The sequence below is a fragment of the Neomonachus schauinslandi genome, chromosome 4, assembly GCF_002201575.2.
Source record: "Neomonachus schauinslandi chromosome 4, ASM220157v2, whole genome shotgun sequence".
Taxonomy (NCBI): domain Eukaryota; kingdom Metazoa; phylum Chordata; class Mammalia; order Carnivora; family Phocidae; genus Neomonachus; species Neomonachus schauinslandi.
The window spans coordinates 177,307,546-177,323,474 of NC_058406.1; the positions used below are offsets into that span (position 1 = coordinate 177,307,546).

Below are 15,929 nucleotides of genomic sequence, written 5' to 3' on the forward strand. Positions count from 1 at the left end.
TTCGCAGTCTTGAGGACACGATTCTTACCAAGTCTCAGAGAGAAAAGCACCAGGGAAATGGTGCATTTTCGTGCTGAATGGGAAGAGGCTGGATGATGCAGGTTTTCAAGGAAAGAGACCTTGAGGCAGCATAACGTAGGAGCTAAGAGCACCAGCTAAAGAGTCCCACTGCACAGTATTAAATCCTACACTCCCTACAGCTACTTAACTTCTGAGCCTCAGTTGCCTCATCTGTAAAATGGTAAATGAAGGGGACCTCATTGTTTGACTGTGAGGACCATAAGATGATGTCTGTGGAGGCTTATTATGGGGTCCAGCACATAGGGTACTACATCAGTGTGACCTGCCTCTGTGATGAGGAGTGGGACTCCTGTCCCAGTTTTCTCACATCTGTCTGTGATCGTGGGCAGATGACTTTCCAATTGGCTTCCTCAGCTACGCGGGTGGAACCGTATGACCTCTGAGATGTATCTCAGATCTGAAGTCCTAAAAACTTACGGGCTTTGTGAGTGCGAGGCTCTCCTTGGGAAAGCAGGGTCCAAGGGCAGAGGAGAGGAGGCACACACAGAAAAGGACCCCCTGAGACACCAGCAGTACAACGGGCACCTTTGTCCTGCCAACTTATACAGCACCATGCTGGTTTCCTCATCAGATCGGGGGATTCAGCCATTGTGTTTGGGTAACGAATGAATGAAATCACTCTCCCAATACAAAACACAAATATCAGACAGGGAAAAGAGAAGAACTGGCACGAGAGACTCCCAACCTCGATCAGATGGCCAGGACTTTGCCAACCTTCCCAAATGGGCTCAGATGCAATCTTCAGAACTCTGATGGCATGCACAGCTGTCCCAGGGTTATTTTTAGTAACTTGTGGTTCCTGTCTTCTGGCTGCTTTGTTGCAGCTAATTTTGCAAGAGACCTTCTGGTGGGGGTCTGATCAACAAGGGAAGCTCCAGACCTTCAGCTGTGTCTTCTAAGACCACTAGTGTGTGGCTGGAACAGAGCCAGAGAGTATTTGGCCTACTGGTCCTGGCAGTTTCCAGATTTGTGGCATCCATGGGACAGTTATGTTAAAAAAAAAAACAAAGGATTGCTATAAAGTTCAATTTTGCATTTTGCCAAAGAAGTATGAAAAAATCCATCAACAAACAAAATAACCAAAGTACCATCCACTATCCCCATGACTTTATGAAAGAAAGGACATTTTTAACACTAAAAAAGTAAAAAGACATTCCTAAAAGGAAGTTTTTTGAATAAAATTATTATGAAAACTCACTACATTGCAGATAAGTATGTGTATATTTTATCTCATGGCCACAAACTGAACTTACTGATACTTGATTGTGAAAGAGCATTTAAGAACCACTGATCAAATAAATCACTGATTGAGATTTTGCTGAGAACACTGAGGCTGAGAGGCTCAGTAGGTGAATTCAGTCAACCATACTCTTTGGGGGCAGAACCTGCTCTGAGTGACTCAGACTAATGATAGTCTGGAGCACTGTGTGTTGGCGGTGGGGAAGGGTAGAGCAGGAAATGTTCTAGTCTAAGAATCTGACATCTGCATTCTGGTCACATTTACCAGCTGTTTGACCTTGGCTAAATCACTGAAGCCACTGATATGTGAGTTTCAATTCCCCATCTAGAAAACGTGTCACAGTAACCCATCTTGTTCTTAATACATAATAAAGTAAGCATGGCCATCAGTTAGCAAAGGTAGCAATGAGAACAAACACCTTGGAAATAGCCATCCCAGTGTTCAGTGATCTTTCTTCCTTTGAGTCTTGTCATAACAGCCCTGAACACAGGAGGACAGGTAGGATTTACACCTGTTTTTATATGTGAACGTTTCAGTATGAGAGATAGGAAATACGTGAAAAATTTCCTGTGCCACAGATCAGCTGGCTAAAAGTAATGATATGGCAAGATTTCATTCTTTTTTGTGGTTGAGTAATATTCCACTGTATATATAGACCACACCTTCTTTAACCATTCATCAGTTGATGGGTATTTAGGCTGTTTCCATAATTTGGCTATTGTAAATAATGCTGCTATAAACACTGGGATGCATGTATCCCTTTGAATTAGTATTTTTGTATTCTTTGAGTAAATACCTAACAGTGCATTTGCTGGATTATAGAGGTAATTCTATTTTTAACTTTTTGAGGAAACTCCATACTGTTTTCCGGAGTGGCTGTACCAGTCTGCATTCCCACCAACCGTGCATGAGGGTTCCCTTTTCTCCACATGCTCACCACCATCTGTTGTTTCTTGTGTTGTTGATTTTAGCCATTCTGACAAGTATGAGATGATATCTCATTGTAGTTTTGATTTCCATTTTCCTGATGATGAGTGATGTTGAGCATCTTTTCATGTGTCTGTTGGCCATCTGGATGTCTCCTTTGGAATAATGTCTATTCATGTCTTCTGCCCATTTTTTAATTGGATTATTTGTTTTTTTGAGTGTTGAGTTTTATAAGTTCTTCATATATTTTGTATACTAACCCTTTATCAGATATGTCATTTACAAATATCTTCTTCCATTCTGTAGGTTGTCTTTTAGTTTTGTTGATTGTTTCCTCTGCTGTGCAGAAGCCTTTCTTTTGATAACTGATGAATGGATAAAGAAGAGGTGGCATATATATACAATGGAATATTACTCAGCCATAAAAAAGAATGAAATTTTGCCACTTGCACAACATGCATGGAACTAGAGAGTATAATTCTAAGCAAAATAAGTCAGTCAGAGAAAGACAAGTACCCTATGACTTTATTCATATGTGGAATTTAAGAAACAAAACAAATAAGCAAAGGGGGAAAAAAGAGAGAAAGGAGAAACCAAGAAACAGGCTCTTAACTGCAGAGAACAAACTGATGGTTACCAGAGGGGAAGAGGGTGGGGGAGTGGTGAAATAAGTGATGTGGATTAAGGAACGCACTTGTTGGGATGAGCACTGGGTGATGTATGAAACTGCTGAATCACTGTATTGTATACCTGAAATTAATATCACACTGTATATTAACTAACCGGAATTTAAATAAAAACTTTAAAAAATTTTTAAAAAAGGTTATGGACTACATGTGACATTCATTGATATTCATCAATCAGTGACTTTTCCATGAAAACAGAGGTAAAAGCATTCTGGAAAAACTTAAGTAGGGAAAGGAAATAATATTTATTGAGCATCTACTATGTGCCAGGCGATGAGTTAATTGCATTCCATTTATCCTGGTGAATTTTCATGAGCACATTTTGAGTCATGTGCCATTTCACAGATGGCTTAAGTAAGCGAAGGTCACAAAGCAAATAAGAGGCAGAACTGGAATTCACACCTGTGTCTATCTGACCTTTGCTGAACTCCATGCTCTTTCTCCAGGAAACTGAAGACATGATGACAGAGTCCAGAATGGTAGCTCTCCTGACAAAAACATGTTTTCGAAGCAAATGGTGTAAAATGGTTTATCATCCTTCTGGATGCAGGCACACATAATAAAGTGAAAATGTTTGTGCCCAGGGTCCATTTTTCTTATAAACAAAAGGTGGGGTTTGGCAGCCTCTTTGAAAAACTTTGAGCTCAACATAAATGGTGTGTGTGTGTGTGTGTGTGTGAAATATAAAAATATACACACATGAAAGACCTGTCTGGTCTGTCAAGTTCTGTCAATTTGCAGGCACATTTTTCTGATCAATTCCTGTGAGCTGTCAGATGACTTGACAGTAATATCCAAGCAACTTCTTTTTACCAGAAACTGCTTCAGAAAGTTAATATTAAGGAAGCAGGTTGCTTTGAAAAAAAGATACTGAAAAGGAAAAATAAAGTAGGGTGAGAGTTTTCTTGCAAATTTTATTAAGTGAGTTTTAATATAATCCTTTTCTTCCCATCTCGATGGCTATGATATAGTATAAAAATTTTGGAAGTTTATGAAATCATGTTGATCATAGATGATAATGAAATGATAAAAGCACCAAATTACCAAAGATAGTTATATTATTGGAGAGGGATAGGATTACAGGGATGTATACTTGCTGTATTCTCTATATCTTTGATGTTTGAATTTTACATAATGAGTAAGTATGGCTTTAGTAATCAGAAAAAAAGTCAATAAAAAGCGAAAGACTGGGACACCTGGGTGGCTCAGTCCGTTTAGCATCTGCCTTCGGCTCAGGTCATGAATCCAGGCTCCTTGGATCGAGTCCCGGATTTGGCTCCTTACTGGGCGGGGAGCCTGCTTCTCCCTCTGCCTCTCCCCTGCCTTTGCTCTCTCTCTCGGACATATAAATAAAATAAAATCTTAAAAAAAAATGAAAGACTCTCAGAACAAAAACATTATGTATTTTTGAGAAAGTTGTATTAGAAATCATGACAATTTTATAAGATTCTATTTAATTGTCATTACACAAGTGACATGAATATATTGTCCTCGTAGATAAATCCTCCTGGGAAGTCCCTCCCCCTCAGACACAGAGCCGCCTGGAAGCCTGGCTCTGTTCCCCTCCTCAGAGGCTACTATGCATCTACAAGTACATTACATGTTTATATATATGTACTATTTTTCATCCTCTGCAGCCGTATCAATCCTTAGCCATATTATACCATGTTTATGGATCTGAGACATGCTTTTTTTCAGGCAAAACAGGTCTTGAATTTCTATGTCAGTACAGAAATGGCTAGCTCATTCTTTTTAATCTGTTCATTCCCTTTCCATAGTGTTGGATTTATTCCTTCCAGCAATAATTTAGGTTGCTTCCAGTTTGTCAGCAGTTTATTTATTTATTTATTTATTTATTTTTTTTTTTGTCAGCAGTTTAAAATAAAGTTTAAGGTACAATCATGTCAACTGCGTAACAGTAAATATGTTCTTTGTTTTACAATTTTAAAGCCTTCATAATAGTATGCAAATTCTTCGTTCTTAATTTGGATGGGGGAGGAGTGGGCAGAGAGTATTTTAAAAAAAGATCAAAGACAGAAAGGTACAAAATTTGCCAAGGGCACTGTCAAGGACCAAAAAACAAAATCAGGGGCTCCTGGATGGCTCAGTTGGTTAAGCGTCTGCCTTCGGCTCAGGTCATGGTCCCAGGGTCCTGGGATCGAGTCCCGCATCGGGCTCCTTGCTCATCAGGGAGTCTGCTTCTCTCTCTCTCGCTACCTCTCCCCTCAGCTCATGCTCTCTCTCTCTCTAGCTCTCTCTCAAATAAATAAATAAAATCTTTAAAAAAGAAAAAGAAAAACAAACAAAAAAGCTCTATTCTGAGCAGCCTGAACCACAAGGGCACTCAGGAGTTCAATCAAACTAAGAGGAATTTTAAGAGGAAGCTTTGAAATTTCCTGCATTTCAATAATGCTGTAGAGAAAGAGGTACAGTGTATGAAATTCACATGCAAGGTGAATTCTCTCTGATATGCAACATAAACAAATCTACAGTGGAAAACTCATGGTGAGACAGATAATCTTTATAAAGCCACAGAATCTCGATGCTAAAAAATGCAAAAATGGTCAACTCTAAAACCTTTTTATACAGAAGCAGAGTTTGACCCAGTTGGTTAAGTGACTGGCCCACCGCTGGGGGCAAAAGGCACTGAAAGTAGGTTTTCTCATTCCAAGATGAGTAGAATTGTTTTTACTGGCAGTGTTTCTCAAACTTTTCCAGGGAGGTCCCTGAGAGTAATAGATACTGATGCACCCGGGGTGGGGGTCAGAGCTACGGAGCGCTAATGGGTGCTGAGTATTTATGTGGAGACAGTCTCTAGGTTAAGAGACATTTCATGTGTTTTGTTTTGTCTTTTTTTTTTTTCCATTTATCCTCCATTGCAATTCTGACAGAAAACGGAGACACAGAGAGGAATTGCACAGGTACATTCAAGTCCAGCCCACACCTGAAGTCCCACGCATCTAACCCTTCAAGCTCCTGCATGGGCAGCAACACATCTGCCAATGTCTTGTGTTCTGTCTCCTGAAATGCCTATGGCATTGCTTGGTGGTCAAGATGGAGCACTTGTGGGACCCCTGGGTGGCTCACTGGGTTAAGTAGTCTGCCTTCTGCATAGGTCATGATTCCAGCATCCTGCTCCCTGCTTGGCAGGGAACCTGCTTTTCCCTCTTACTCTTCTCCTGTGCTCTCGCTCGCTCTCTCTCAAATAAATAAATAAATAAATAAAATCTTAAAAAAAAAAAGCGAGCAGCTGGGCCAGTCGGCCTGAATCACAGATACACCCACCTACCAGGTTCTAGGAAGATTACTTCTTTGAGCCTCAGTCACTCATTCTGTAAAATGGGAACAATAAATAACCTATCTTCTAGGTCTGTTGTGAGAACTGAATTAGGGAATCCAGGGCAAACACCCAGAGCGGTAAGTAACATACACCAGGCAGTTGATGAGCGTTTAATAGTCTTATCAAATTAATAATAATTTTACTCCACCATGGATCTGTGCTTAATTTTTTTTTCTCCAAAAAGTTTTTCTTAAAATTTCAGTAAGCCTCACCCCAAAAGATGGATGATAGCTTCTTGCACCCATTGCGGACCAACGGGTTGTGTACCCTGTCTCCCCCCTCCCCCTGCACTGTGTGTAAGGTAACCAGGGGAAAGGCCCAGTTACAGGACAAAGTTCACATCCCCTAAAAAGTTGCACCATGCCCTCCAAACGTACTTCTGCTTGCTCTCTAAGCTCCTTTCTCACTACAGTGTCCCTGCCCTTGATGTTCTAGTAATCTTTAGCTTCTTTTTTTTATTTAAGATTTTTATTTATTTATTTGAGAGACAGAGAGTGTGCGCACGTGCAAAGGCGGGGAGAGAAGGAGAAGCAGACTCTCCACTGAGCAGGGAGCCCGATGCAGGGCTCCATCCCAGGACCCTGAGATCATGACCTGAGCCGAAGGCAGATACTTAACTGACTGAACCACCCAGGTGCCCCAATCTTTAGCTTCTTATAACTCCTCAAACAAACAGCACATTCTTGAATTTTCACATTTTCCTGCGTGTGCACCACAGCTCAGCCTAGGAGGTATTTTTGTTTGTTTGTTTTGGTCTAATCTGATACCAGGGAAGCTCCTGCTCTTCTTCAAGACCCCGCCTGCACACGGCCACTTCTCTGGGTGCTACCAAATCACCACCATTGCCCCCGCCCCCTCGCCCAAGCACTGGCTGCTCCTTCCTCCACCAGGACTTCTGCGCCTAGCCTATTGTGGCTTGAACCCACTCTGTCCTGCAATTCTTATGGATTTGCTCTCCCTTTACCAGACTTGAGCTTCCTGAGGGCTGGGACGGGTTTTGTCTTGCCAGAGTCTTGCACAGTACCTAGCAATAAATGTTGGTTAAACAACTTGGGTTAGATTTTACTTAGCAACCATCCCTGGGGCAGTGGCGTTTATTTACCATGACTCTAAAAATTGACCCCGATCACATCTGTTGATTCTCACTGGAAGGCCATTTTTGGTCATCTTAGGTCTTTGAACAGAAATAGTCAGAACCGTAATATGAAGTAGAATAATTATTGGAACTGGCACCAAGCCCCAGAGGTGCAACAGTAAAAAGAAGTGGCATACATTCTTCTCCACCTCCAAATTTCCAGCCCTTCAGGTAAACTCAACCCTTCCCCTGGGGTAGGGGGCTGGAGGGGGGCTCGGTTTGCCCCTCCTCCTCTGCCAAGTCAAGTCTCCTATTTACAGCTGTCCAGTAACTACAGGTTACAAGGCGGGTTCCTTGGCAGGTCCTTGGCCATCTCTCTGGCCTCATCTCCACCCCTCCCTACCTTCACTTGCCCCTCCCGCAGCACTAAATCTCTTCTGGTTTCTCCACACATACAGGGTAGCATCTTTATCTTTGTTTTCCCCTTGGCATAAAATGATCTTCCCTGACAGGGGCACCTGGGTGGTACTGTCAGTTAAGCATCCAATTCTTGGTTTCAGCTCAGGTCGTGATCTCACGGTCCTGGGATTGAGCCCCCCCCCCCACCCCCGTCAGGCTCTGCCCTCAGCTTGGAGTCAGTCTGCTTGAGATTCTCTCTCTCTTCCTCTGCCCCTCCCGCTCATGCTCTCAAATAAATAAATAGATCTTTAAAAAAATGACTGTCCTTGTCTTCTTCACTTTGCTAATTGGTGTACAATTTATAAACAATAAAGCTGACTATTTTGAAAAAGGGTACAGTCCTGCTCACATATGGAGAGCCACATCACTCCCCAAATCACTGCACCCCATGCTTCTATGCAATCAATCGTGCTCTGTCCACCTCCAACTCCTGGCCACCATTTATCTCTTTTCTGTCCTTATAATTTTGCCTTTTCTAGAATGTATTATAAACGGAATCATAACGTTATCTAGGCTTATCCATCTGACTTCCTTCACTTGGCATATTGCTTTGGAGATTCACTGATATTGCTGCGTGTCTCCGTGGTTTACTCCTTTTTGTTGCTGAATAGTATTCAATTGTATTTCTTTTCCCATTTTTAAGACTCAGTCTAAGAGTAACTTTCTCCGGAAAGTCTTCTCTGATGCAAGGGTTATGTGCGGAGTCTGCCTTCCCACAGCATCCCAGACTCACCCTCATCATACACACAACACATTGTGCATTGATCATTTATTGATGTGTCCCTGGCTAGACTTAATTCTAGGAAGGACAAAGTGTGTTTTTGTTATTCCCACGCTCCCGACACATAGCACAGTGCACAACACCTAGCAGGTCCTCAGATACAAGTATGAATGGCTCTTGTTGGACGGAGACAGCGTTAAATTCGAACATTTGGACGCTCTGAAAAATGAACTCCCACTTGATATGATTGCATGGGATTCTCTCAAGAGCCCTGTGAAGTTGGCACTGATAGAAACACACTTTACAAAGAAGGAAATTAAGGCATGCCTGTTTGAACCTAAAGCCCACTCTAAAGTACAGTGTGACAGTGATATTCTTCTGCAACTTGTATGCTTTAGGACTAGGAATCTGTGTTTTGAGAGCAAATGTCCATCTCCTTTAGCCTGTTCTCTCGAGCCAGCTGAAAAATAAAGATAGTGTCCTGTTGGCTAAAAGCAAAGCTGTTAGGCTAGGTCAAACAAAATGGCGGTCCAGTGGATTGCTGGCTCTCAAGAACAGGCTAATTTGTTTCAGATGGCTGGAGTTGGCTGGAAAGCTGCAGGCAGCCAATACTGCCTGAACTAAACCGAGGCTGCAGCTGGATGGTACCTGGCCACACGAAGAGGGGAGTAATGGGGGGAAGGGGCAGAAAACAGAAAAGAAGGGCTTTGGCTTAACTGTCACTCAACCGGCTATCTCTCAATTGGGAAAATTAATCTGACAAACCTCCCATCCGACATCTGTAAATAACTACTATTGGTTCCCAGAAGGTGCGGGGCTTGAGGGTCCACACCAGGGAAGAGGAAGCAGGACAGGAGATAACTGGTGATGAAGCCTGAGTCCTCCTCTCCCTAATTCCGCATGCAGTCCCTCACTCCCACAAAAGACTAGAAGGGAATTAAATTCAACTCACATGGGCCAGTCGATCAAATCTGGCAAAGAGCTCGTTGAGCATCCGGACCAGCTCCTGGGCGGACAAGGTTGTGGAGAGGTTGGTAAATCCTTTAACATCTGCAAAAAGAATACTAGACAACAGGGGAGGAACAGGGTGGGGAGAAGGCATATTAATATTTTACTCCATCCTGGAAGACATCAACACCATCCAAATAACTCAACCGTGGTCTGAGATTCTAGTTTTCCCTGCCATGAGAGTCAGGAGGAACGTGTCAGTATTTAACAAATATCTCAGCAGACAGAGTCCCCCCAGGGGTTCAGGAAGGGCAAGGGGGCAACGGAAAGCCCTTCTTCCTGTGCAGGGCCATGGAGTGTGGGCAATGCAAACAACCCCAAAGGGAATTTGTCACTATGAACAGATCAATTTGTTGTGGAAAGCAAAATGAAGCTTTACGAATTACCTCTCTGTTTTCACAGTGAACTACAATGCAGATGCTGTGAACATAGTGTGAAATGGACACAGGGGAACAAAGAATAAAAAAAAAATCTCATTATCTCCAGCAAATGACATACCTAAAATTGCAGGCAAATAGAGAGTGGCATTTTTAAAAAATTATGGGAATAGGTAACAGAGCTGGGAGACCTCAGGCAGAATAGTTCATTGCCTAAAACTCTCACACTGACTAAGGATTTAAGTGGGGTTAGGTCTTAGCTCTGCGTATGTTTGGCATAAGGGATGAGGAAAGTAAGGGAAGGGGGTAGTCCTTGAAAGCCATCTGAAAGCAAGGCACTGTATGAGCCTGCCTTAGTTCATCCACCCAGTGAGTATGTGGGGATGCCACTCCACTGTGAAGATGAGCAAACTGGGGCTCAGAGAGGCAAGGAGACTTGCCTAACAGTCCCCTCGTAATACGTGGCAGAGTTGGGGTTGTCCACTTAAACTGTAGGGCACTGCCCCCCCCCCCACCTCTCCGTACCAGCTCAGGGACCCAGGCAAGAGCAGAGGTCCCTCTGTGGAGCAAAAGGAAGCCTCGTGCCCTGTTGGTAGGAATGCAAACTGGTGCAGCCACTGTGGAAAACAGGATGGAGTCCTCAAAAAATTAAATGATCCAGTAATTCCACTACTGGGTATTTATCCAAGGAATATGAAAACATTAATTTGAAAAAATTATTATTTTTGCAGTATTATTTACAATAGCCAAATTATGGAAGCAGCCAAAGTGTCCATCAATCGATGACTGGATAAAGAAGATGTGGTATATATATGCAATAGAACATTATTCAGCCTTTAAAAAGAGTAAAATCTTGCCATTTGCAATGACATAGATGGAGCTAGAAAGTATAATTCTAAGTGAAATATGTCAGTCAGAGAAAGACCAATACCACATGATCTCACTCATATGTTGAATTTAAGAAACAAACAAACAAAAAATGAGCAAAAGGGGAAAAAGAGAGAGAGACAAACCAAGAAACAGACTCTTAACCATAGAGAACAAACTGGTGGTCACCAGAGGGGAGGTGGGTGGGCGATGGGGGAAATAGGTGATGGGGATTAAGAGTACATTTACTGTGATGAGCCCTGAATCATGTATAGAATTGTTGAATCACTATATTGTATACCTGAAACTAATATAACACTGTGTGTTAACTATATTGGAATTAAAATTAAAAAAAGAAGAACATAAAAAAGAGCAGAGGCACTTTTCATGTTGTATCATCTTTGAAGCTAGGATACCATCTTAGCAGTGTTTCAAACTTTTCGTTTTTATTTTTCTTACTGTTGCATAAAATAATGGCAAGTCTTACAATCAGTGTAACTTAGTTTTAATGTGATAGGTTAATTAGCCAGAAGACATTGTGCAATGTGTGTTGACTTACATTGGTTACTAACCTCAGTATTCAGTGGTTCTTAAATTTGTCTCCGTTATAAACCCTTTTAAGAATCTGATAGGGGCTATGAATTCTCTCTCCTAAAAATGCACAAGTATTCACAATTTTGCACTTCATTTCAAGGAATTTGCACCTTCCCTGAAGCCCATTTATGGACTGATTAGGAATCAGGCCCCGGTTTAAAAAAAAAACAACAACTATTGCTTGAATTAATTATGTAATGCTTTCATTATTTTAGCAAATATCTGTGCATCTACCATGTGTCTAGCTACACATTGTACTAGGAAGTTGGATTAAATGATAAAAAAGATGCAGTGGGTGTCTCAAGATGCTCACAGTGTAGGGACTGAGGTAGGCCAGTCAAGGAGAAAGACAGAAACAACACAGGAGATGAATACAGCAGCCCTCTCCTTATGCAAGGACGGTGGGTGGGGGAGGAGGATCTATTCTAAGACCCCCAGGGGATTCCTGAACCTACAGATAGTACTGAATTCTATAGAGACTATTTTTTTCCCCCTATACATGCATACCTATGATAGAGCTTAATTTCTTAAAAAAAAAAAGTTTAATTTCTAAATTAGGCACAGCAAGAAATTAACAACAATAGTAATAAAATAGAACAATGATAGCAATATACTGTAAAGTTATGTGACTGTGGTCTCTCTCTGAAAACATCTGTACCCACTATTCTTGTGATGAGAGATGATAAAATGCCTATGTAATAAGATGAAGCGAGGGGTGAGTGACGGAATGAGACAGGCACTGCACTCCAGTGTGAAGCTACTGTTTACCTTCTGACATTAAGTCAGAGGAGGGTCATCTGCTTCTGGACTGCAGTTAACCGTGGGAAACTGAAACCACAGAAAACAGGGGGACCACTGTACTCTGACAGAAGGACACACTGAGGGATGACCAGTCACAGGGGATCAAGAGTTTCCCGATGCAACAAAGTCTCAGCTGAGTTTTGAAGGACCCATGTAACTAGACAGATGGTAAAGTGAGTAGGATGGGCAGTCTGAGCAGAGCAATCGGCACCTCCTAGGGTCTGGTGGAAGTGGGGCAAATGTACCGAAGCTCTGCAAGAATTCAGGGGCAGCTGGTCAGAGGGTAGCACTGAGCAATGGGGTGGGGAAAAGAAGAGGGGAGAGAGAGAGAGTGTGTGAGTTAGAGATGCGGAGCAGGGCAATGTTGGAAATGGGCTGGTAAGCCAGGTTCAAGAATACAGACTTTGTCCTGAAAGTGATGGAAAGCCAGTGAAGGGGTTTAAGCATGCGCCTGATGCCTTTAGATTTCTAGTGTATATGGTTTCCTCTGGGCAAGTCACTACATGGTCACCGTCCTGTACAGCGTTCCCATGGCACAGCATCTGCCAAGTGCATAGGACCAAATGCATAGGATTTGAGTCTAGACAGATCAGAGTTCAGAGCCCAGCTCACCACTTACGAATACCAGGACGTTGGGTAACTTCCTGAACTTCTCTAAGCCTTTGATTTGCGAGCAGGAGATAATTCTAGTATCTGTCTCGTTGGTGGGTAGCAAGTGCTTAGCACAGTGCCTGGCATAGTAAGTGCTCCGTAAATGTGTTAGCTCTTTTCATTATTTTACAAAAATGTACTAGAATTGAATGATTGCATTTGAGAGGTAATGAGAGAAGAGAGGTATCAGAGGAGAAAGTAATTAGATCATTCGTTACCTGCAGCTGAAAGAATTCCTAACTGTTGACACAAACGGGAATAAGAAGAGTTACAGCAACATTTACAGAGTATCTCCTGTGGACTGTCCTAAGTCCCACATGTATGAACTCGTTCGTTCCTCATAACAATCCATGAGGTGGGACCTACTGTGACCATCTCCATTTTACAGATAAGGAGATGGAGACCTGAGTAACTTGCCCATGGACATGAAAAGCTAGGATTTGAACCAGGCAGCCTGGCTCTGCAATCTGTATTCTTTATCACTCTGGTGTGCTATCCCTCAAGTGGTGAACTCCAGGTCAGGTCTCTTGATTCTAGGTATGAACTTGGAACCTTCCATGATAATCATCTTGGAGTGTATTCATTTTAGAATGTACTGAAGAGGCCATGTTAATTTTCAAATCTAATTTGCTTATGTAAGTTGTTTATTTGGCTAAAAATAAGTGTCGTTACCTAATAGTTGTTCTGCAAATGGAGAGACTTGAAGAAAGCTTTAGCACAGTTCTGAAGAATCGTTAGGAACATGGGCCCTAGGTAGACTATTCTTCCTAACTGTGTGTCCTTGGAAAGTTTATTTAACCTCTCTGAGCTTCCATTTTCTTGATAATAAAGAAGAGATCACTGAAGCAACTCTGTATCATTACCTACAAGTGGGTAACTTTTAAATCACAACATAGTTCTTGATAAGTGGAGGATATGTAACTCCTTGGGGAGATTTTTGGGAGTCAGAGAGTGTTTAATAGATTGCCATGCAGATAGGTCTCAAAAGCCAACAGGTTCTCTGGGCCCACTCAGTTGCATTTTGCTTGTACATGAAACTCTGGTCTACATGGCCAGTGTGGTGGCTACCCATGTGGACAGGGCTGACTGGAGAGAACAGCCAGCCCAGAAAGCGGTAGACTGAGTAAGCCTCTAAAATTAAGGATTTTCTGATCCCTGATGAAGGTTCATTGAACTGTCTAACACCGGGAGAGGTAAAGACAAATCTGCCTCCTGAGTAGATCCAAACAATGTGCGCCAGCAAATGTGCCAATGTACATGGCGTGGGGCTGGGCGAGAGGAAGGGGAAGGGAGCTTTGGGAGAGAAGCGAACCATCCTCCAAATCCATGTTCCCCTGTCACTAGGAAAGGCCGCTGAGCTGGGGATTCTGTTTTCTTCTCGTGTCTGGGTAGGGCCATGGGATCATGGGTCTCATCAATGGAATCTGAACAGAAGTGATACATGTTATCTCTGGGCCAAGGAGGTGTGCCTTTTCTACCCGTTTCTCCTCCAAGAGCCGAATGCCAAAAACTCTGAGTCCAGGGGAGGACCCAGATATAAAACTCGGGGGCCTTTGTCCCTGAGTCACCCGCCGACCAGGAACATCAGCAGTGGGCAGTTGTGTGGAAAAATGTTATTGAATTTAAATCAATGTAATTGAGAAGTGATTTGTTGGAGCAGACAGTATTACTCTGAATAATGTAAGCGTCTTAAATATATGGGAAAAAATAGGGGAAATGAATAGAATTGAGCAGGAGGGACTAGAAGCCCAAAAGACTTCCAGTAAAACATCAAGTGGCCAAGTAGGTCTCCAGAGAGAATCCAGGAAAGTCTCAAATGCACAGAGCTGAAATCAACATGAGAATCCAAACTGTCCATTGTAAACAGTGCAGCTTTTAGATTAGGAAAATGAGGCCCCAAAAGATGAAATGATGCAGCCAAAGTCTAGCAGGAGATGTGGCTCAGAGAATGTGTTCTGGAACGAGAAGCCTAATCCACTGGTTTCCAGTCCCCTGGGCACAGGAAGGGCCGCGTGCACGCCTTACCATACACACTGTACCAACATGTGGATGCCTACATACACAACAGGAGGCCAAGAATTGTAGGAAATATAATCAAGAGTCAGACATTTACAGCAGACTGTTTTTAGGGAAGGGTCACAAAACAACAGACAATAATATAAGCAACAGAGGAGAAAGAATGAACTAGGTGGGTTGCCCTGAAGAGACAGACACAGGATTGGAAATAATTTAAAAAATGTTCCCTCCACTGCAGTGGGTGTGCTCTAGGGGCTGGGGAACAGGGCAGAGCAGCCGGTCTGGCTTTGTTCTCAGACATGGGCTAAGGACCACCCTTCTCTGCTTTTCTCATCTCTGGTCTTATTTTAGCAACTAGCAACCTTGCAGTGGCTGGAGGGACCCCATCACCCTTCCCAGAATTCCTCTTCCCGATACCAGAGGGAGCGGTGGGCATCCCGCCCACCCCGCCCGCCCCTCCCCCCCAACTGCCTCAGTGATGGCCAGAGAGGCCCAGTGTGGCAGCAGGGTCTGCAGACTCTTCTGCTAGAACGGCTTCTTTGCTGTGGGCTGAGGCCATTGAGAAATGCAGGGCAGCAAACCCAATTCTAATTTAGTGCAGTGTGCACTTCTGCAAGAGGGTCTGTCTCAAGCTTAAGAACTCAGTTTAATGGTTTAAAATAAATGGGTGAGGTGGGGAAGGCAGAAATCACTTTAGTTGTTCTTGACTAAGGGAAGCACTGAAAACTGATGGTGCAGAAAGAAAGCCAAACATGTCATTTATTGAACTTAAGGCTCCCAAGTATGTTGGTGTGGGTGTGCAAGCTTGTTTAGTTTTTCCTTTTTTTTCTTTCTTTATTAAGGGTAATTACTCCTCCCCCACCATCACTTTTTCCATGGTGACAGGCACTTTCATAATATTCTTTTCATATCTACATATCTATATATCTCATATAATAAATCATTCTTTTTTTTTTAAGATTTTATTTATTTGCGAGAGAGAGAATGAGAGACAGAGAGCACGAGAGGGAGGAGGGTCAGAGGGAGAAGCAGACTCCCCGCCGAGCAGGGAGCCCGATGCGGGACTCGATCCCGGGACTCCAGGAT

The 15,929-nt window shown here is 42.8% G+C and overlaps 1 protein-coding gene across 1 annotated transcript in view; it reads right to left on the bottom strand.

The window, feature by feature from the left end:
- Window positions 1-15,929, bottom strand: part of ADCY8 (adenylate cyclase 8) — a 259,560-nt gene that overhangs the window by 148,944 nt on the left and 94,687 nt on the right. Inside the window, exon 4 of the mRNA XM_021688464.1 lies at window positions 9,482-9,593. Within this exon, the coding sequence (XP_021544139.1) occupies window positions 9,482-9,593 (112 nt within the window). The remainder of the gene's footprint in view (window positions 1-9,481; window positions 9,594-15,929) is intronic.